Genomic DNA, 21,815 nt, shown 5'->3' on the forward strand with positions numbered 1-21,815 from the left:
TCCTTATCCCAAAGGCCTTTTTTTGGAGGGTCAACAGGAGTATTACGGGATTTGTGTGGGCGCATGGGACTCCGAGGGTTCGAAGAGTGTTCCTGGAACGGGGCAGGGATAGGGGGGGGCTGGCATTGCTCAACCTCTGTGGGTACTATTGGGCTGCCAACGCAGCGATGGTGCGTAAGTGGGTAATGGACGGGGAAGGGGCAGCATGGAAGAGGATGTAGGTGGCGTCCTGTGTGGGCGCGAGCCTGGTGCGCTGGTAACGGCGCCGTTGCCGCTCCCTCCAACAAGGTATACCACGAGCCCAGTGGTGGCGGCTACCCTCAAAATTTGGGGGCAATGGAGACGGCATAGGGGAGAAGTGGGGGGCTCGATGGAGGCCCCGATACGTGGGAACAATCGTTTTTTCCCAGGGAGCATTGATGGCGGATTTCTGGGCTGGCACAGGGTAGGGGTTAGGAGGTTGAGGGACCTGTTTGTGGAGGGGAGGTTCGCGAGCTTGGGAGAGTTAGAGGGGAAGTTTGGGATCCCCCCGGGGAACATTTGTCGGTACATGCAGGTTAGGGCTTTTGCCAGGCGGCAGGTGGAGGGGTTCCCCTTGTTGCCCCTACATGGGGTATGGGACAGGGTGCTCTCGGGGGTGTGGGTTGGAGGAGGGAGGATGTCGGACATATACCAGGTAATGCAGGAGGTAGACGAGGCCTCGGTGGAGGAACTGAAGGGTAAATGGGAAGAGGAGCTGGGTGAGGAGATTGAGGAGGGGACGTGGGCGGATGCCCTGGAGAGAGTGAATTCCTCCTCTTCCTGTGCGAGGCTTAGCCTCATACAGTTCAAGGTGCTACATAGGGCCCACATGACTGGGACGAGGATGAGTAGGTTTTTCGGGGGCGAAGACAGGTGTGCTAGATGCTCGGGGAGCCCAGCGACCCACGCCCATATGATTTGGACGTGCCCAGCGCTGGGGTAGTTTTGGAAGGGGGTAGCAAAGATGGTGTCGAGGGTGGTGGGATCCATGGTCAAGCCAGGCTGGGGACTCGCAATTTTTGGGGTTGCAGTGGAGCCGGGAGTGCAGGAGGCGAAAGAGGCCGGTGTTCTGGCCTTTGCGTCCCTAGTAGCCCAGCGGAGGATCTTGCTCCAATGGAAGGATGCGAGGCCCCCAAGCGTGGAGGCCTGGATCAATGATATGGCGGGGTTCATTAAATTGGAGAAGGTGAAATTTGCCCTGAGGGGATCAGTACAAGGGTTCTTTAGGCGGTGGCAGACTTTCCTGGACTTCCTGGCGGAACGGTAGGGAAATAGACTGGCAGCAGCAGCAACCCGGGGGGAGGGGGGTTTGGTTAGGTGGGAGGGAGAACTGTGTACATGGGTTTGTGGCATGTGGCGGGTGTTATCTCTTTCCCTTTTGTTTGGGTGTTTTTTTTTGTTTTTCTTTTGTTTGCAGTTGCTTTTGAAGTTGGGTGGGTGTTGTTCTTGGGTTTTTACCGCGGTTGTTCTGTTAATATTGTTGTGATGTTTATATTTTGTAAAAATCTTAATAAAAATTATTTTTTAAAAAAATAGAATAAATTGATCTTTTTCAAATACATATATGATTCCCTTTTGAAGGTTTTCACAGAATTATTGAGAATTCATTTTTGTGACGATGCAAGTTGGAAATGGAAAACATAAGTTACTGGGTGTAAAATGCCCAAACCCAGCCAAGAAAATACAATAATGTGTTCCAGGTACTGGTACCATGCCTGATCCGTTCCTCCTGCCCAACTCTTCCCCCAGCAACTATCCGAGTCTCCTACCACAAACCTTTACTACTTTTCAGAATGGCACGGGCTTGCATTATGGAGGTAGTTGATGTTAAACCTAAATATTCCAGTTGCTTAAGTGTGTGGCTTGCAAAGGTCTGTAACTATATAGACATAAAATATACATGGGAATATAGGAGTAAGAGAGAAAGCTAGCTAGAAATACAAAAACAGATAGTAAGGGCGGGATTTCCTGTGCTCCCCACTGGGAAATCCACAGCTGGGGGGGGGGTCTGGAATGGCCAGAAAATTCAGGTCTAAGAGTTTCTACAAATATTTAAAAAGGAAAAGAGTTTCTAAAGTGAGTGCTATTCCTCTTGACAGTGATTAGGAAGGCAAGTGGAATGTTGTTATTTATTGCAAGGAGAATGAAATATTAAAGTAGGACCATTTTTCTACACTTGTGCAGGATTTTGGTGAGACTACGGGCATGATTTTCCTATCGCGTTGCGCCTGGCACTGATCCTGTTAGGCCGTGAACATTGCAAGAGAGGCCCAAATTGGACTTTCCGCCGTGCGCAAAACTGCGGGCCAATCACCAAACCCATGGCACCCAGGCGGGCAAGATCCAGGAAATTATATTAAATATGTATTGCCAGGTTGAGGCCTCATTTGCCCGGCTCCCAGGAGCCACCAGCCGCATTGGTGAAGTCTCATCCGGGCATTGATGAGAGGCCAGTACTCTGTCACCCAGAAACACTGGCAGTGCCAACCTGGCACTGGGGGATTCTCTTCCGCCTCCGCCATGGTGGAGGCGGCGGAAGAAAAAGAGTGCCCCCACGGCACTGGCCCGCCGGCCGATCGGTGGGCCCCGATCGCGGGCCTGGCCACCGTGGGGGCATCCCCTGGACCCCCCCTCCCCAGGACCCCGGGGGCCCACTCGCGGCGCCGATCCCGCCGGCACAGAGGTGGTTCAAACCACGGCGGCGGGAGAGGCCTCTCAGCGGCGGAACTTCGGCCCACCAGCCGGAGAATAACACCAGCACAGAAACCCGTAGCCTCCCGCCGGCCCCCGCCATTCTCCGAGGCGGGTGGTGGGATTGGCTGCACGCCGACGTTTTGCGGGTGGGAGAATTCTGGACATGGCGGGGGCGGGATTTTCGGCAGCCCCGGGTGATTCTCCGACCCTGCTGGAGGGTCGGAGAATTTCGTCCCTGGTCCCCACAACCTGGGACCAGATGGAACAACATTCTTGGGAGTTTCCCAGGGGATTGGAGGACCCCAGCTGCATGCCCTTTGGACATTGTGCCCTGACATTACTGGTGCCACCGGGTAACCCTGGCAGTGCCACCTGGACTCCCTGGCAGTGCCACCTGGGCAGCCTGGCAGTGCCTGTCACGTGCTGTGGCAGTGCCACCTGGTGCCAGCCTGGCACTGTCAAGGTGCCCAGGTGGCATGGCCAGCTGGAATGGGCACTGCCAGCATGCCAGGTTGGCACTGCAAACTGGCATCTTTTGAGCTTGTGCGATCGGGCTGGGGTGCCTGGCGTGGGTGTTGGTGGGGCTGGGGACCCTTCCATAGTGCATTTGATTTGGGGGGAGAGGTTAGGGATTGTTTCGGGGGCCTTGGCGATTAGGGCGCCATTTAAAAATGGCGTCCTGATCTCTCGCTACACTGGGGAGTTCCGGCAAGCAGAGCTTTCCACTGTACAAAACGGGGCTAGGTGCAGCCTGGGCTGCGAGTTCCCTGCTGAGGCCCATTATATAGTGCAAGTAGCGTTAAACAGCCATGTGTTTCCCGGCACTGCAAGCGCCGGTAAACATGCGGCTAAATGCTCTCGTTTGGGGACTTTATTCCCTTTTGGGTGAATCACGCCCGTAATCATTTTTGGGGAGAATCGCGCCCCACATCCTGACGACTGTCTACATTTTGGTTTCCTTACTTAAGAAAGGATATAATTGCATTCAAAGCAGTTCAGAAAGGGCTCAATCGACTGATTCCAGAAATGAAGGGGTTAACTTATTGGGAAAGGTTAGACAGGTTGGACCTGATCTTATTGAAACCCTAAAGATCCTGAGGGAACTTGATAGGGTGGATGTTGATAGGAGTTTCCATTGTGGGAGAGACTAACTAAGGGTCACAGTTTCCATCTCCCATTTAAGATACGGATGAAGTGAATTTTTTCTCTCAGAGGATCGTTAGTTTGTGGAATTCTCTTCCCTAGAGAGCAGCGGAGGCTGGATCTCTGAATATTTTTAATGCTGAATTCATTAGATTTTTGATTGACAAGAGAGTCAAAGGTTATAGGAGGTAGACAGGAATGTAGATTTGAGGGCATGATCAGGTCAGCCATAAATGGTGGAGCAGGCTCGTCGGGCCAAGTGGCCTACTTCTGTTCCTAATTCATATGTTCTTAAGTTTTGCAGTAGTCTAATAGTCTAATAGTCAAGAACTGAAATTTTGAAAGATCATTCCATTCCCAGTGCTCCCTGAATCTGGTGTAATATTTATAAGTGAAATTCACCTAATTTTTATAAAATGTTTTGTCAGTAATCCCTATATGTTAAATATAGTTAAAGTGGTTAAACACGCAAGCCTCGAGAAACTCATTATTCTTGGTGGTTTAGTAAGCAGTTGCAAATACTGATCAAGCACATGCAGCTCCACAATTTTTAAACACAAGATACCACTTACCCTGTATCATCAGACAGGGCATCTGTAGGACTGTATCTACAGGACCAAATATAAAAAAACACATAGAACATTTACAATGAAACATAAGAAACATCAATATGCATAAAATTGAGATTTTCAAAATGCAGAATGGAAATTTGTTTGCATAACAGGTGTTTGATATTTCAACTGATGACAGGTCCAAAATTTAAATCTCCCTGGGACAGTAAGTCACTGTACTGGTTCAAAATGCTGCTCAGATAATAGGTATAAGTTAATTATTGTAATATTTATTCCACAATATAAAAACAAACACCTAAAATGTTTCCCTATTTTCTCTCTCTTCAATATATATATATTTTAAAAATTCATTCATGGGATGTGAGCATTCCTGGCTTGGCCACCATTTGTTGTCCATCCCTGATTGCCCTTGAGAAGGTGGTGGTGAGCTGCAATCCATGTCTAGGAAGGGAGCTCCAGGATTTTGACTCAACGAAAGTAAAGAAACAGCAATATATTTTAAAGCCAGGATGGTCAGTAGCTTGGAGGGGAACCTCCAGGTGGTGGTACTCCCATGTGTTTGTTGCCCTTCCCCTTCTTTATGGTAGCAGTCATAGGTTTGGAATGTGCTGCCGAAGGAAACTTGGTGAGTTCCTGCAGTACACCTTGTAGATGGTACACACTATTAACACTGCATCGGTGGGAGGAGGAGTAAATGTTTGTGGATGGGGTGCCAATCAAGTGGGCTGCTTTGTCCTGGATGGCATTGAGCTTGTTGAGTGTTGTTGGAACTACACTCATTCGGGCAAGTGGAGGGTATTCCATCACACTCCTGACTTATGTCTTGTAGATGGGAGGTAGGCTTTGGGGAGTAATACAATTGCATGTCAGGGGGCAATGGTTGGATACTCCCCTGTTGGACTGGTGATTGCCTGGCACTTCTGTAGCGCAAATGTTACTTGCCACTTGTCAGCCCATGCCTGGATATTGTCCAGGTCTTTCTGCATTTGGACAGGGACTGCTTAAGTAGTTCTCCTAATTGGCCACTGTAAGGTTAACAGAAGATGAACAAATCCTCATTTACATTTCCACCAAAGTTACTTGGCCAACAGGGAGAAGCCCAAGGAAACTCGTGCTTTATGTTAATGTAGGCTTTTTCTTGCTGAATTGCTCTATTCTGATGCATTAATGGTTTTACTCTTTTCATCCTGACTTATACCATGCCATTTAGAGGTGGCTATGAATTCCACAACATTGTTCTTTTAATGACAGAAAACTATTTGCTGTAATTGCTGATTTTCTAGACAAACGAAAGCCAAAGCATTTTGGAATGATTTGAACTGGCTGCTCATTGATGTTGGAAAATGTAAAGCAAGAAGCAGCTCTACCAAATGTCTTTTAAAAATTCTTTCATAGGTTGTAGGTATCACTGCCATTGCCAGAATTTGTTGACCTTTCCTTTGAACAAAGGGCCATTAAGAGCACATTGCTGAGTCTGGAGTCACATGCATCCAGACCAGGTAAGGATGGCAGATTTCCTTCTTCCCCTAAGGGTATTTGTGAACCAGATGGGTTTTTACAGCAACTGCCAATAGTTGTCATAGTCACCATGACAGAGACTGGCTTTATATTCCAGATTTATTCATTGAATTTAAATTCCACCAGCTGCCAAGGTGGGGTTTGAATCCTTGCCTCCAGAGCATTTGGTTGGCCCCTGGATTAGTGGTCCAGTGATATTACCACTACGCCATCTACACAACCATTGGCAATTTCTGAAGTTCAGCACCCAGCAGTGGAACTAAAACATTGAAAAAGGATTCATTTTGGCAGCTGAATCAATGTATATATAGTTAATACAAGAAACAAGATGTAAAATTTATTTTAATAAATATCTCAAGGGCGGCATTATGAGCAGTGTGGGAGATCAAAATAAAGGGAGGAAAGAAATTGTTGGAGGACTGATTAATCTTAGCCAAGTGGGATGGTCTCAAAGATTCGGACCAACAATCAAAAAGCAGGACATCTTCCCTTCTGTTTTCTTTTTAAATTTAGAGTACCCAATTATCATTTTGTTTTTCCAATTAAGGGGCAATTTAGCATGGCCAATCCACCTGACTGCACATCTTTGGGTTATGGGGATGAAACCCATGCAGGCACGAGGAGAATGTGCAAACTCCACACAGATCCGGGGCCTGGATCAAACCCAGGTCCTCAGAGCCATAGGCAGCAGTGCTAACCACTGCATCACCGTGCCACCCCATCTTCCCTTGTGTGAGATAAGAGCAGAACTGGATAATAGAAAGAGGAGAAAAATACTTTGGCCTATACTTTCCCATCCCTAAGCTGGGTTGACATGAATCAGGAAGGCTTTGAAAATGAACCTGAATCAAAATATTCCTGATGTTGACAACTTTCATGCCATTATCTTGGCAGTGCCATCGTGGAAATTGACATTTCAGACCTTGGGCAAAACCCATGGGCAAAAATCTTACTGTAACAAACTGACTAAAATTAATATAATTCAAACATGAATGAACTGGTGAATCCTTCTCTGACCCTTTTAAATGATCTGGTTGGCGCTGGCAAAACTGAAACTGCAACAATATGGGTCTCGTCCATTCCACAATCCCCTCTCTCCCTTCCTTCAGCTCCCTGTATACCACACAGAGTATTACTGTTTTATTCTGAGAGTCTTTTCTTTGCGTTTATCACCAGGATATGTCATGAACTGCATTTTTTGATTCCAGCTATAATTTGATCACCCAATTAGCGGCTTACTAACCCTCTATTTTTTAACTTTCATCCTTGTGGCACCTCCGATCACATGGACATTTCTTGGAACAAAATGCTTGCCAGGAAGTCCCATTTCAGCCTTTTCTGAATACTCCCTAATTCACCTTGTAATTAAAATACATTGACAAAAGAAAAAACAAAGGCTTTTACCCAAGGCAAAAATGTAATCTCAAATGACTGATGATAGGACTTAGTTTTGAATAGGTAAGTGATACTTAAATAATGTGGTATCCAGGTTGTAACTTCTGAAAGCTGACAAGCTGTCAAGGGACTGAGCAGCATTATGAAGGTAGAGATGTCTTCAGCTGCATTATCATGCATTATCTATTGGATAAAGTGCTACATTACACAATGTGTCCTTGACTTTAATTTCTCCTCAAAACTCAGCTTAGCCATCTGTTTGGTTGTTTAAAAGTTTTAAGACACTTTCAAAGGTCTTAATGGTTTCAGCTCAGTAATTCTTGTTGATGCAGTGGTTCAATGGAATCTTACTTTGAATGTTAGGTTGACTTCAAAAAACATTCATGGATTTAGTTTGGCAGGAGTTGTAGTGGAATCCCCTTATGAGTGCTTGGTTGATTTCCAAACCTTAACAAAGCTGCTATTCAGGGTTGTTGACAAAGCTGTTTATCGGTTTGTTTTGACATATCTATGAGCTGTTAAGAGAATAATGTTATTTTAATGGGTATATAAGTTATATTTGTTATTTTGACAGATGTATGGGCCGTAATGATGAGAATGTTGTAAAGTGGATATTCAAATAATGTATACGAGTAATGTTTGTTGATTTTCACAGATGTATATGGGCTGCAATGAGGACAATGTTGTGAAGTGGATATTTAACTAATGTTTATTTCAGCAGATTTGTGAGCGTCTCAAAGACTTTTCAATATTATTGTAGGTCTTGTGAGTTCTGCCGAGGCAGATACTTGGAGAGTGGGTTGGGGGGTTTGGGAGGATACGAGAATGAGGGGAAAAGGGGGTGGGCGAGGGGGCCAGCACAGCGCTGGAGCGGTTCACGCCGCTCCAGCCTCCTTTTGTGATGCCAAATGGGCTCTGTGCCAACCCGCACATGCGTAGTTGGGCCACACCTACCTGCACAAGTGCAGGAAACTTCTTTAGCGTGCTGGCCCCGACTCAACATAGAGTCGATGTTCAGGGGCCGGCGCGCCAAAAAATAGGCCCGGGGGGAGAGGCCGGCCCCCTGAACGGTGGGGCCCGATCGCGGGCCAGACCCCATAGAGCAACCCCCCCTCCCCCCCCACAGGCCACCCCCCGACTGTTCGCGCAGAGTTCCCGCCGGCAGCGACCAGGGATGAACGGCGCCGGTGGGACTCTGGCGTATTGGCCCCGCCGATTCCAGCGGCCCGCGCCGTGCCAAACGCGCCTGCGCAAATGGCGCCGATTCTCTGCACCTCGGAGAATCGTGCGCCAGCGCAGGGCGTCGTGGCGCGGTTGTGGCGATTCTCCGGCCCGGCGCGGGGCTCGGAGAATCGTCCCCAATATTAGCCTTTTTAATTAATTTACGGAATTGCCGGCTTCACTGGGATGGCCAGCATTTATTGCCCATTCCTAGCTTCCCTCGATAAAGTGGGAGTGAGCTGCCTTATTGAATCGTTCCAATCAATATGAAGGTACTTTGACAACACTGTTAGATCTTGAGTTCCAGGGTTTTGACTTAGCGAAGATGACGGTTCAGCAGTATATTCCCAAAGCAGGTGAGAGACTAGGAGAGGAACTTGTATATGGTGGTGTTCCCATGTGCCTTCTGCCCTTGCTTTTCTAAACTGTAGAGGTTGCAGCTCTGGAGAGTGCGACTGAAGAAGCCTTGGTGAGCTTCAGTAGTGTATGTTGCAGATTATACACATGCCAACCAGGAAGTAGTAAATGTTTAAGGTGGTGCGGTGTGTCAATCAAGTGGACTGTTGGCTCCTAGGTTTTGTTGAGCCTTTTATATGTTGTTGGAGCTGCACTCACCCCAGCAATGAAGAGCATTTGATCGTCTTTCTGACTCATGCCTTGCAGATGGTGGACTGTCATACCCCTTAGGCTAGGTACTTAAGATTTGGTCTGTGCGGCCAATATAGCAATGATTAGGAAGTGGGCGATGGGCGGGCGGGGGGGGGGGCAGCAGCTGGAGACGGCATCATGTAAAGATACCAATCTGGGAGCTTTGATAACGGCTCCTTTGCCATTCTCGCCGACCCGTTACTCCACAAGTCCGGTGGTGGTGGCGACCGTGTGGATCTGGGGACAGTGGAGGAGGTACAAGAAGGTGGAGGGAGAGTCGGTCTGGACCCCGATATTCAACAACCACAGGTTTGTCCCGGGTAGGATGGATGGTGGGTTCCAGAGCTGGCAGACGGCAGGCATCAGAAGGATGGGAGATCTGTTCATAGACGGAAGCTTTCCCAGTTTGAAGGTGCTAGACGACAAATTTAATCTGCCGCCAGGAAACGCCTTTAAATATCTGCAAGTATGAGCCTTCCTGAAAAAACAGGTAGTGGCCTTTCCGACGCTGCCGGCACTGAGGATACAGGACAGGGTGGTCTCCTGCACCTGGGTGGGGGAGGGGAAGGTGTCGGATATCTACCAGGAACTACAGGAGGTGGAGGAAACCCCGGTGGAGGAGCTCAAGGGCAAGTGGGGGGAGGAGCTAGGTGAGGAGTTGGAAGCGGGTCTGTGGGCAGAGGTCCTGGGCAGGGTTAATTCCTCCTCATCATGTGCCAGGCTCAGTCTAATTCAATTTAAGGTGGTCCACTGGGCACACATGACAGCAGTGAGAATGAGCAGGTTTTTTGGGGTAGAAGACAGTTGTATGAGGTGCAAACCACTTCCACATGTTTTGGGCATGCCCAGAGCTTAGAGAGCTCTGGCAAGGGTTTGCGAGGGCAATGTCCAAGGTGCTTAACACACAGGTGGTGCAGAGCGTCAGAAGACCCGGGAGTTCAGGGGGCGAAAGAGGCCGACATCTTGGCCTTTGCCTCCCTAGTAGCCCGGAGACGGATTTTATTAATATGGAGGGACACGAAGCCCCCGTGTGCAGAGACTTGGGTTACCGACATGGCTGGGTTTCTCAGCCTCGAGAAAAAAAGTTTGCCTTACGAGGGTCTACACTAGGGTTCTCTCGGAGGTGGCAGCTGTTCGTCGACTTTCTTGGGGAAAATTAAAATGTCAGCAGCAGCAGCAATCTGTAGGGGGGGTGGGGGGGGGGGCAGGGGGTGGTGGTGAGTGCTTCATTGGGATGGTGTGGGAAGACTGGATCGTGTGAAGTAATGTCTATTTAATTGTTATTGTATATTCTCGTTTTGCACTATGTTAATGTTCACTTTAGTTTGTTTTGTGATTATTGTTACTACTATTTTATTATGGAAAATTCTGCAAAACCTTAATAAAAATACTTTAAAAAAAAAAGATTTGGTCTGTGGTCAGGGACAGAAGGATGCCACTGTAAGAGAGACAGGCATGGGGGTCCAGAGGTAGCAGTGGAACAGCCTCATCCCTTGCAATTGTCAGGTTCAAGGTATTTGCAGCATAGACAAGAGCAGGGATCAGAGGGAGAATGAGCAAACTTACCATGGCACCGTGGCACAGAAGGCAATTCAAATGAGGGGAGCAAAAAGCAATATAGTTGTAGTAAGCGACAGTATAGTCAGGGCAATAGACAATCGTCACTGTAGCTGAGAATATGAGTTCAAAGGCTATGGTGCCAGGCTTAAGGATCATCGCCTTGGGGCTGGAGAGGGGAAGAATCCAATTGTCATGGTTAACATGCATACCAATGATTGAGCAATAAGAAAGAGGTTTTGTTGAGGGAGTATGAACAGCTAAAGAGTAATGTAAAAAGCAGAATGTCTGGGTTACCTGAGCCATGAGAAAACTGGCACAGGATAAGGGCTGGATTCTCCCCTACCCGGCGTGACGGAGGGTGCCGGCGTAGGGGAGTGGCGCCAACCACTCAGGGGTCGCGCCTCCCCAAAGGTGGGGAATTCTCCCCACCTTTGGGGGCCAGCCCCGCGCCGGAGCAGTTTGCACCAGAAGACTGGCGCAAACACCCGGCGCAGTCGGAAGCGGGGCTGGCCGAAAGGCTTTCGGCGGTCGGCGCATGCGCCGGCAGTGACGTCAGCGGCAGCTGGCCGCTGACGTCACTGCCGGCGCATGCGCGATGCGGGGTTCTCCTCCGCGTCCGCCATGCCGGAGGCCGTGGCGGCGCGGAAGGAGAAAGAGTGCCCCCACGGCACTGCCCCGCGGAGTGAGCGGGGGGCCCCAATCGCGGGCCAGGCCTCCGTGGGGGCACCCCCCCGGGTCCGATCGCCCCCCCCGCCCCCCCAGGACCCCGGGGGCCTGCTCGCGCCGCTGAGCCCGCCGTTCCAGAGGTGGTTTAAACCTCGGCGGCGGGAGAAGGCCTCCCAGCGGCGGGACTTCGGCCCATCCGGGCCGGAGATTTGAGGTAAGTTTAAAAAAAATGAAATCCCGCCGGCGCCAGCTGTTTTCACAGGCTGCTGGCGGGATTTGCACAACGCCGGTTTATGACCGGCGGGAGAATTCAAAAACCTGCGGGAGCGGAAATAACGCCGCTTCCCGCCAATTCTCCGACCCTGCGTGGGGTCGGAGAATTTCGCCCAAGATCAGAGACCCTAATGTGTGGTTCAAAACATTGATTGGATTGGATTTGGGTTTATTGTCATGTGTACCGAGGTACAGTGAAAAGTATTGTTCTGTGTACAGTCCAGACAGATCATTCCATACATGAAAAACATAGGACACGCGATAGATACACAATGTAAATATATAGACATCAAGTGAAGCATATGGAGTGTAAGTCAACTCAGTAGAGAAGATGCATTTAGGGGCAGCAGGGTAGCATGGTGGTTAGCATAAATGCTTCACAGCTCCAGGGTCCCAGGTTCGATTCCCGGCTGGGTCACTGTCTGTGTGGAGTCTGCACGTCCTCCCCCTGTGTGCGTGGGTTTCCTCCGGGTGCTCCGGTTTCCTCCCACAGTCCAAAGATGTGCGGGTTAGGTGGATTGGCCATGCTAAATTGCACGTAGTGTCCTAATAAAAGTAAGGTTAAGGGGGGGCTTGTTGGGTTACGGGTATAGGGTGGAGATGTGGGTTTGAGTAGGGTGATCATGGCTCGGCACAACATTGAGGGCCAAAGGGCCTGTTCTGTGCTGTACTGTTCTATGTTCTATGCATGGAGAGTTCAGTTCAGTCCATAAGAGGGTCATTTAGGAGTCTGGTAACAGTGGGGAAGAAGCTGGGCGCGATTCTCCGCTGCCCACGACGGGTCGGAGAATAGCGGGAGGGCCTTCCCGACAATTTTCACGGCCTCCCGCTATTCTCCTCCCCCCCCCCCCCCCCCCCCCTCCGGCCGCCCCCCGACACGAATCGCTGCTCGCCGTTTTTTACGGCGAACAGCGATTCTCCGCAGGCCGATGGGCCGAATACCGCGGAGTTAATGGCCGTTTTCACGGCCGCGATCACACCTGCTTTCAGCGTTCGTGAAAACGGCCGCAAAGTGCCGTCCCGGACAACCATGGCACCGATTGGCACGGCCGCACCACGGCCGTGCCAAGGGTGGCATGGGCCTGCAATCGGTGGGAACCGATCGTGGACAGCGGGTCTGATACCCGCGCACTATTTGTTCTTCCGCCGCCCCGCAGGATCAGTCCGCGGAGCGGCTGAGGGGCATGATGGTCCGCGCATGCGTGGGTTTGACGCGTCTGTGTGATGATGTCATCCGCGCCTGCGCGGGTTGGAGTCGTCCAACCCGCGCATGCGCGGCTGACGTCATCGTGCGCGTCAGCCGTCGTGACGCTTGGCGCGCGGACTTAGCGACGGTCGCTAAAGCCGCGATGCCGTGCTTCACGGGGCCCCGCTGCTAGCCCCGCCCGGGGGGGGAGAATTGGGTCCCGGGAGGGGGCGCGGAGGCTGCCGTGAAACACGGCCAGTTTCATGGCAGCCTTTACAACTCGCCGCATTTGCGGAGAATCGCGCCCGCTGTTTTTGCATCTGTTGGTGTGTGTTCTCAGACTTTTGAATCTCCTGCCTGATGGATGAGGTTGGAAGAGAGAATAAGCCGGGTGGGAGGGGTCTTCGATTATGCTGCCCGCTTTCCCCAGGCAGCGGGAGATATAGACCAAGTCAATGCATGGGTGGCAGCTTCGTGTGATGGACTGGGCTGTGTTCATGACTTTCTGTACTTTCTTACAGTCTTGGGGTGAGCAGTTGCCTTACCAGGCTGTGATGCAGCCAGATAGGATGCTTTCTATGGCGCATCTGTAAAAATTGGGAAGAATCAATATGGACATGCCGAATTTCCTTAGTTTCCTGAGGAAATATAGGCGCTGATGTTCTTTCTTGGTCTTAGCATCGGCGTGGATGGACCAGGGCAGATTGTTGGTGATGTGCACACCTAGGAATTTGAAGCCGTCAAACACCTCCACCTTGGCACCCCATGTGGGTGGAATGGGATTTGATGCATGGGATACTGGCACAGTACTGGGGCATGAGGGAACTGGAACATAAAGACGGCCTTCACCTGAAACACATCCAGTTATAACTAGTCACCTAATTAACTCCCCTGCAGGTGCTGCTTGACAGTTTGCTCTTTGCCATGTTGCTCGATCATCATTCTTATAATAATAACCACTTATTGTCACAAGTAGGCTTCAATTAAGTTACTGTGAAAAGCCCCTAGTCGCCACATTCTGGCGCCTGTTCAGGGAGGCCGGTACGGGAATTGAATCCGCGCTGCTGACATTGTTCTGCATTACAAGCCAGCTGTTTAGCTTCTTCCTTAGATCAAACATTCTTGAACAATCACTTCCAAAATCGCTTTATACAAACTTGAGCCCCTGCTGGACCATGCAGACACTCAATGGCGCATTTCACGTTGTGCTGTACGCCACAATCACTAAATTAGCAGAATCAACAGGCAGCACAAAGTTTGTGCGCTACATGCATTGCACTGAATAAGCGCAAGTTAATCACGCATCATAATTACCTCACGGATTTTCAGGAATCATCAATGTTTTAGCCTTTAGTAGTTGGAGGAAGCAGAGGTGGATTACTCGGAACTAGGCATTAATTGACTAAAATATTGCCCCACAACAGACGTAATGCTTAATGTCCACTGAGCATAATTCTAATGGACTTGGAATTAAAGATTCAGTTTTAATGATCCCAGAACAAGAGCCGGGATTCTCCCCTACCCGGCGGGGCGGGGGGTCCCGGCGTGTCGGAGTGGCGTGAACCACTCTGGCGTCAGGCCGCCCCAAAGGTGCAGACGTCTCCGCACCTTTAGGGGCCAAGCCCTCACATTGAGGGGCTAGGTTTCCACTCCGCCGCTGACGTGAACGGCCTTTGGCGCAACCCCAGCCGAGGCCGAAAGGACTTCGCCGGCCGGCGTACGTCCGCGCATGCGCCGGTGCGTCAGCGGCTGCTGACGTCACACCGGCGCATGCGCAGGGGAGGGGGTCTCTTCCGCCTCCGCCATGGTGAAGGCCATGGCGGGGGCGGAAGGAAAAGAGTGCCCCCACGCCACAGGCCCGCCCGTGGATCGGTGGGCCCCGATCGCGGGCTAGGCCACCGTGGAGGCACCCCCCGGGGTCAGATCACCCCGCGCGCCCCCCAGGACCCCAGAGCCCGCCCGCGCCGCCAATCCCATCGGTATGAGAGGTGGTTTAAACCACGCCGGCGGGAAAGGCCTGTCAGCCGCGGGACTTCGGTCCATCGCGGGCTGGAGAAACGCCGCGGGGGGCCCGCCGACCAGTGAGGGGGGCCCACCGACTGGCGTGCGCGATTTCCGCCCCCGCCGAATCTCGGGGGGCGGAGAATTTGGGACACGACGGAGGCGGGATTGACGCCGGCCCTGGGCGATTCTCCGACCCCTGTGAGGAACTGGAGGTCGCAGGGTGGCTGAGGACAGAACAGTGACCACCATAGACGTCGGCGCATAGCACAGACGATCCACCAGCCCCCATCCAGATGATCTGTCAAACATGAGTTGTTACTGCTGTACAGACTGATCCACCCCTCCCACATGTTGTTCATTCTCCCGCAGGACCCGCAGGACCTGCAGGACCCACAGCAGATGGCGCCAGCACATCCGTGGCAACCTCAGTGGAGAATCTGGTGTACGAGTCGGTAGCATGAGTGGAGGTGTCAAGGTGTCATGCAGTCGGTGACGGCCATGGCTGAGCACCTCGACAGTATGCCCCATTCACTGGGAGACATTACCCAGTACCAGGAGGACCTTGATGAGGTGCTGCAGAGCATGTCCTAGTCCCAGGTGGCATAGCCAAGGCACTGCAGAGCATGTCCCGGTCGCTGGGGGAATGACAGACTAGGCCACATCCTATGTGAAGTGGGCGAGGATAAGGGCATCATTGGCCCTCCGGGCTTGCCGGACCCTTGCCGTTCCTGCCTGTCCTCCATTCTCTGGCTGGTCCTGCGGGTCCTCCCCGGGCTTGTTCTCCAGCCCCTCCTGGTCCGGCACCTGCTCGTCCTCCTCCTCGAAGATGGGCACATATTCCTCCCCTCCACCTCCAGCACATCGCCCGCTGCTGTGCCAGGTTGTGGAGGACACAGCAGACCACCACAAAGCGGCCAGTCCTCTGGGGTGCATACTGCAGTGCACCACTAGAGTGGTCGAGGCATCAGAAGCGCATTTTAAGGAGTCCAATGCACCACTGAATGACAGACTGGGTGGCCGCATGAGTCTCGTTGTATTGGGTCTCCTCATCGGTCACCTGCCTTCGTACTGGCATCATTAACCAGAGCCTCAGCGGGTACCCTTTATCCCCCAAGAGCCAACAAAGAGGTCGGGAATGTCTGACTGTCCCTGGATGAAGCTGTCGTGCACACTCCCTGGAAAGCGTGCATCCAGGTGCATGATCTTAGAACATAGAACATAGAACAGTACAGCACAGAACAGGCCCTTCGGCCCTCAATGTTGCGCCGAGCCATGATCACCCTACTCAAACCCACGTATCCACCCTATACCCGTAACCCAACACCCCCCCCCCCCCTTAACCTTACCTTTTTAGGACACTACGGGCAATTTAGCATGGCCAATCCACCTAACCCGCACATCTTTGGACTGTGGGAGGAAACCGGAGCACCCGGAGGAAACCTACGCACACACGGGGAGGACGTGCAGACTCCGCACAGACAGTGACCCAGCCGGGAATCGAACCTGGGACCCTGGAGCTGTGAAGCATTTATGCTAACCACCATGCTACCGTGTTGCCCCACGTAGCCCATCTTCATGGGCTACATGGCCACCAGAAGCAGATATCCTCCTGCTGCTTGTGGTGCAAAGTCCACAAGGACATGGCACAGGTGCTGCACCGTCGACTTGCTGAGGGAAAGTCTCGTATGGCACACGCTGTCTGTCATCTGCTCGAAAGACCAGTGGTGCTTGTACACCTTGAGCCGTCGCGGGCCTCTCCCTCTGAGTCCTTCCCTGGCCGAATAGGCGGCCGTGTCCTCAGGTTGTGGGGCAGGGCCCTGCACAAGTACTGCCACCTTGAGCCTCTGTCGGCGCTGCTGCCACTGTGTCCTCCAGCTCCTGGCCTCCTGGCCTGCCAGCAGCACTACAAGAGCAAGTTCCTCGGGTTCCAAGGTTTCATCCATCCCATGCAATATTTGTGAGGAATTGGTGAGGGTGGGAGACTGACAACTAGTGGTATCATCCGCCCCTGGACCTCCAGTCCCCCATTGCTCCCCTGCCCCCATCTGACACACCTTGCCCACACACCTCCGGCAGCAGCGGGGGTCCTTGCTCACCTAACCGCAGACAATGTTTCCTAGACACCTGCACTTAATGTTATCTGGACTGGGTGCTGGTTCCCTCCCTGGAGCACACACCCACACTCTGGATGCCGATATGTTCCTGGTGCTGGGGCCCAGCCCCTAGGTGTTTGGATGTCGGACGCTGCGTTCGTGGTGTAGCCTCCTGCAGTGCTCAGGCACAGTGTCCAGGCATCACAGTCTGATAGGCAATAACTCCCACAAGCTACCCATGGGAATCCACTTGCATTGTGTGAAGTACGCACTTAACCACGAATACCAATTGCTATTAGCAATAACCTTCAGCTGCAAGGCCAGAGGCCTCCGCTCTCAGTGGGAGTTATGGGTGGTCAGGCAGGGGTTGCCTCCGGAATGGGACCACATAGTCTGGGGTTGGCATGGTGGACCCGCGGGCGGGCGCCCCCCCCCCTCCCCCCCTCCCAAGCCACGCACAGGCCATCCCTTTCCGAGCTGGCTGCTGGGTGGCTCCCCCACCCCCTCCCAAGCACAGGGGCAGCAACCCCAGTGCCCTTGGATGTATTACCTGTGAGCGAATATGGATACTCACCTCCTCAGGTCCCAACGCCAGCTTCACGCTTTTAAAAAGGTGTACTAATCGGCACCTGCGTGACCACTTGCTGGGAGGCCATTAGATCACGGGGGGCCACTAGACAGGGTATAGCTCCCGTTAATTGTATGGAGGTTGGGTTTAAGTGGTGACAATTGGTTTCTTGCCATGCTACAATGAGATCCTGATTTCTCCAACGTAAACAAATTGGTGTCGGCGTGGTTCTCGATTTTGGCCTCTCCTGCGATTTAACTGCTGCGCTCTCGCTTAAGTTCAACATGGCCATTAAATCGCACCCAACAGTTCTGCCTGAATTAAAACTTTTCCCTCTTTTGTCGCATCCTCTTTTAGCAACTTATGATTATAATCAGTGTAGAAACAGAATGCACCATAATAAGATTCCAGTAGTTTACATCAAAGAAACCACTCGCAACATCAGGTGACATTAAATCAAACCTGTGACTTTGGTGATTGGGCTAAATTTCAAATGCCCACTGCTGAACAACAAGAAGAGTACAGCACTGGAACAGGCCCTTTGGCCCTCCATGCCTGTGCCGATCATGATGCTTGTCTAAACTAAAATCTTCTGCACTTCCAGGGTCTGTATCCCTCTATTCCCATCCTCTTTATGTATTCAAATGACATGCGCATTATCTCATTGACAAAGAGATCTGTGTGATTATCCTTAAATTGTCCTTTGTTATTTTGTTGTGTGCTTCAGAAATGCTGGTTAGATCTGTAATAGAATATTTTGCGGAGAATGCTCCTGCATGTGACAGTGGACCCAAGGCAACACATCTATTCCTGATGTCAGCAAAGCAAAACTGCTTTATGTTTTTGGACTGACGACATCATATCAGGTTAAAGCAACTGCCCATGTATTCAAATTTTAACAGTTCTAGGACAAAGCAATTTCCACTGTGCAGAAGAAGTACCACAAACTGGGTGTTAAGACATAACAAGCTGTCAAACCGAAAAAAAAAAAGTGATTTCCACTGTTATCGCTAGGACATGAAAATGTTAAAAATGCAGTGCTGTTTACCTTTGATATTATTTTTGTAATTATTTCTATATTGGCAATGAAACAGTTCATGATGAGTCAATGTGGCACACAGACAAGACAAATTCAAACACATGCTAACTGTTACTTGTTTCAACACAGGCATTTCCACACTTGCAGTCAGTTCAGTTTAAGTGCACTTCAGGCTCCAGCCCACAGCAACTGTTTAGTTAAATGAAACAAAACAAAAAGCTCACGTCCACGGAGATTCCTCCTCGGGTTTGTTCATTTTCTTTGCAGCTTTCTCACATCCGTCATTGATTCCACTCCCTGACTGGCCTTGCTGTGAACTGGGGGCCGGGAGGAATTTATTAAAGACAGCGCTGCTCTGCATGGAGGTGGCTTTTATCCGCCTGCTCATCATGTCATCTTTTTCTCGATCTGGGGCCCTCTTCTCTTCATCTTCAACTTCCTCACTGGAATCGTGACTGCTTTCACTTAGAGTTATAGTCTGGACAGCCAGGACAGGAGAGGGGGTTCTTCGAAAATACTCAGCTGTGCATGTATCACTAAGGAAAATTTCTTCCGGTTTACAGCTATGGAAGAAGAGGTAAATTAAGAAAGGAACAAAGAACATAGAACATACAGTGCAGAAGGAGGCCATTTGGCCCATCGAGTCTGCACCGACCCACTTAAGCCCTCACTTCCACCCTATCCCCGTAACCCAATAACCTCTCCTAATCTTTTTTTTTGGTCACTAAGGGCAATTTATCATGGCCAATCCACCTAACCTGCACGTCTTTGGACTGTGGGAGGAAACCGGAGCACCCGGAGGAAGCCCACGCAGACACGGGGAGAACGTGCAGACTCCGCACAGACAGTGATTTAGCGGGGAATCGAACCTGGGACCCTGGCACTGTGAAGCCACAGTGCTAATCACTTGTGCTACCATGCTGCCCAAGGCACTAACTAATGGGAAATAAGGAACAACAATAAGGTTAGATCAGACATAAAACATTCACTTCATGTTTACATTCTACTGCGTACAACTTCAGTGGGTAAAGACTTAAAAAAAACAAATTTGTTCTTTTAACATGTCCTGGGAGAAAGAATGCTGTTTAGACATATCTATGGCTATGGTGGGAATGGTGGCCATCTCTGTAGTTACAGGGCTAGGTCCAGAACTGATCTTAAACCTCAATACTAACCCCTACCACAATGAGCAGGAGGGAGATTGGATCTGGTGGACGGGGGAGGGGGGAGGCACCTGTGGCATAATGTGAGGTGTACATATGTACCATCTTGGGCAAAATGAGACTTTGTTGTCACATTTAAATCAGGATTCCATGGTGCAATTGGGAACTTAATTGAAATTTAACTGCTGCTGGCTGGGTTTCCTCGAGCTTGGGAAACATGGCAGGGAAATGGAGGCAGGCTCCGGAAGGTCGTGCCTTTTAAGCAGCACTCCATGTAGCCCAGGAGGAACAGGAGAGCACCCTGCCCCTCAAGAAAAGCTCCAGCCTCCCCTCAGTTGATCAGGCCTTCCTCCAAGCCCAACCCCGTGAACACAATTGCAGACCTCCTGCCATTTGTTTTCCCATCCGGTGGTTTGGTACGGTGCCAGGCAGGAAACAGAAGAAATAAATTATAGCAAGGCCATTAAATACAACAAATCTCCAGATGCTGGTGGCATTGTGGTAATGTCACTGGACTAGTAATCCAGAGGCTATAAGTTAACATTCTGGAAAAGAAGGGTTCAAATCCCACACAGGTCAGATGGTGGAATTTAAATTCAATTAATAATGTGGAATTGAAAAACTAGTCTCAGTAATGGGGGCCATGACAACTATCATTGATTGTTGTAAGAAAAACAACTGGGCCGGGATTTACCAAAATCCCGCCAAGTGTTGACGCCGGCGTAAACACCGGAGTGGTATATGCGGCGTCAATAGGCCTCCTGGCCCAGAAATTCATCAATCTAGGGGCTGGTTTAGCTCACTGGGTTAAATCGCTGGCTTTTAAAGCAGACCAAGCAGGCCAGCAGTACGGTTCGATTCCCGTACCAGCCTCCCCGGACAGGCGCCGGAATGTGGCGACTAGGGGCTTTTCACAGTAACTTCATTGAAGCCTACTCGTGACAATAAGCGATTTTCATTTTTCATTTTTCATCTTCAGGCGCCTAGCATGGCGCTGGAGTGCTGCGCACTGCTCCGGCGCTGAAAGGCGGCCCTCCACGGCCGGCGCGGGTCCGCACATGCGCGCGGCGGCTGTCTCCGCGCTGGCGCATGTGCGTGGTTGCTGTCTCCGTGCCGGCGCGGAGCAACATGTTGGGGACCTTACAGTGGGCCGCGCGGAAGGAGGTAGGCCCCCTCCAGATCACGGCCGCCAGGCGATCAGAAGCCCCTGATCGCAGGTCTGGACCCCATGAAGGTCCCCCCCCGGTGTCAGATCCTCCCACCCCCCCCCCCCCCACCGCATCCGCGTCCACCGCGTCCGAGCTCCCGCTTGGTGGTACCATGTTGGAACCACGCCGGCGGGAATCAGCAGAACTTGGTGGGCGTTCGGCCCATCGCCCACGGAGAAACACCACGGGGGCCTATTTCAGCGGCCCCCGACTGGCTCTGCGGCGACCGCGCGGGCGTGATCGGCACCGATTCTCCGGTCACCGGAGAATCGCGTCCTGGCGTGGCAGGAATTTCCTGCACCCCCGCGATTCTCCAATTAGAAAGGAACAAAGAACATACAGTGCAGAAGGAGGCCATTTGGCCCATCGAGTCTGCACCGACCCACTTAAGCCCTCACTTCCACCCTATCCCCGTAACCCAATAACCCCTCCTAATCCCGCCCCAGGTTCACTAATGTCCTTTGGGGAAGGAAATCCTTACCTGGTCTGATCTACATGTGACTCCAGACTCCAGCCAGTGATTGACTCTTAACTGCCCTCTGAAATGGTGTGGCAAGCCACTCTGTCCCAGAACAAATAGGGATGGGCAACAAATACTATCCTTGTCAGCAAAACGTCCCATGAAAGAATAAATTTTGAAAACTCCCCATGCCTTGTCCCGCACAACTAAAGTATACTTTCACTCCCTCGTGTTCCCATAAATATCGGGGCTATATAGTCTTTTGGGTCTAATGTAAAAGAATGTTTTCTCTGATATGCAATCACACAATGGCCAATAACGACCAAGACTGTCCCACAGAAAGAAGTCAATGCATTCAGAAACAGAGAAGTTGGGGAGGAAGG

General features: G+C 51.1%; 1 protein-coding gene across 2 annotated transcripts in view; it reads right to left on the minus strand.

The window, feature by feature from the left end:
* The window catches only part of LOC119962960 (LIM and calponin homology domains-containing protein 1-like), a 502,229-nt gene that overhangs the window by 130,230 nt on the left and 350,184 nt on the right, over positions 1-21,815 (minus strand). Inside the window, exons 13-14 of one of the 2 annotated variants that reach the window (XM_038791315.1) lie at positions 18,826-19,164; positions 4,431-4,466 (exon numbers count right to left, since the gene is read on the minus strand). In XM_038791315.1, coding sequence (XP_038647243.1) covers positions 4,431-4,466; positions 18,826-19,164 — 375 coding nt within the window. The remainder of the gene's footprint in view (positions 1-4,430; positions 4,467-18,825; positions 19,165-21,815) is intronic. The other variant, XM_038791316.1, reaches the window with a different exon arrangement.

The sequence above is a fragment of the Scyliorhinus canicula genome, chromosome 3 (assembly GCF_902713615.1).
Source record: "Scyliorhinus canicula chromosome 3, sScyCan1.1, whole genome shotgun sequence".
NCBI lineage: Eukaryota > Metazoa > Chordata > Chondrichthyes > Carcharhiniformes > Scyliorhinidae > Scyliorhinus > Scyliorhinus canicula.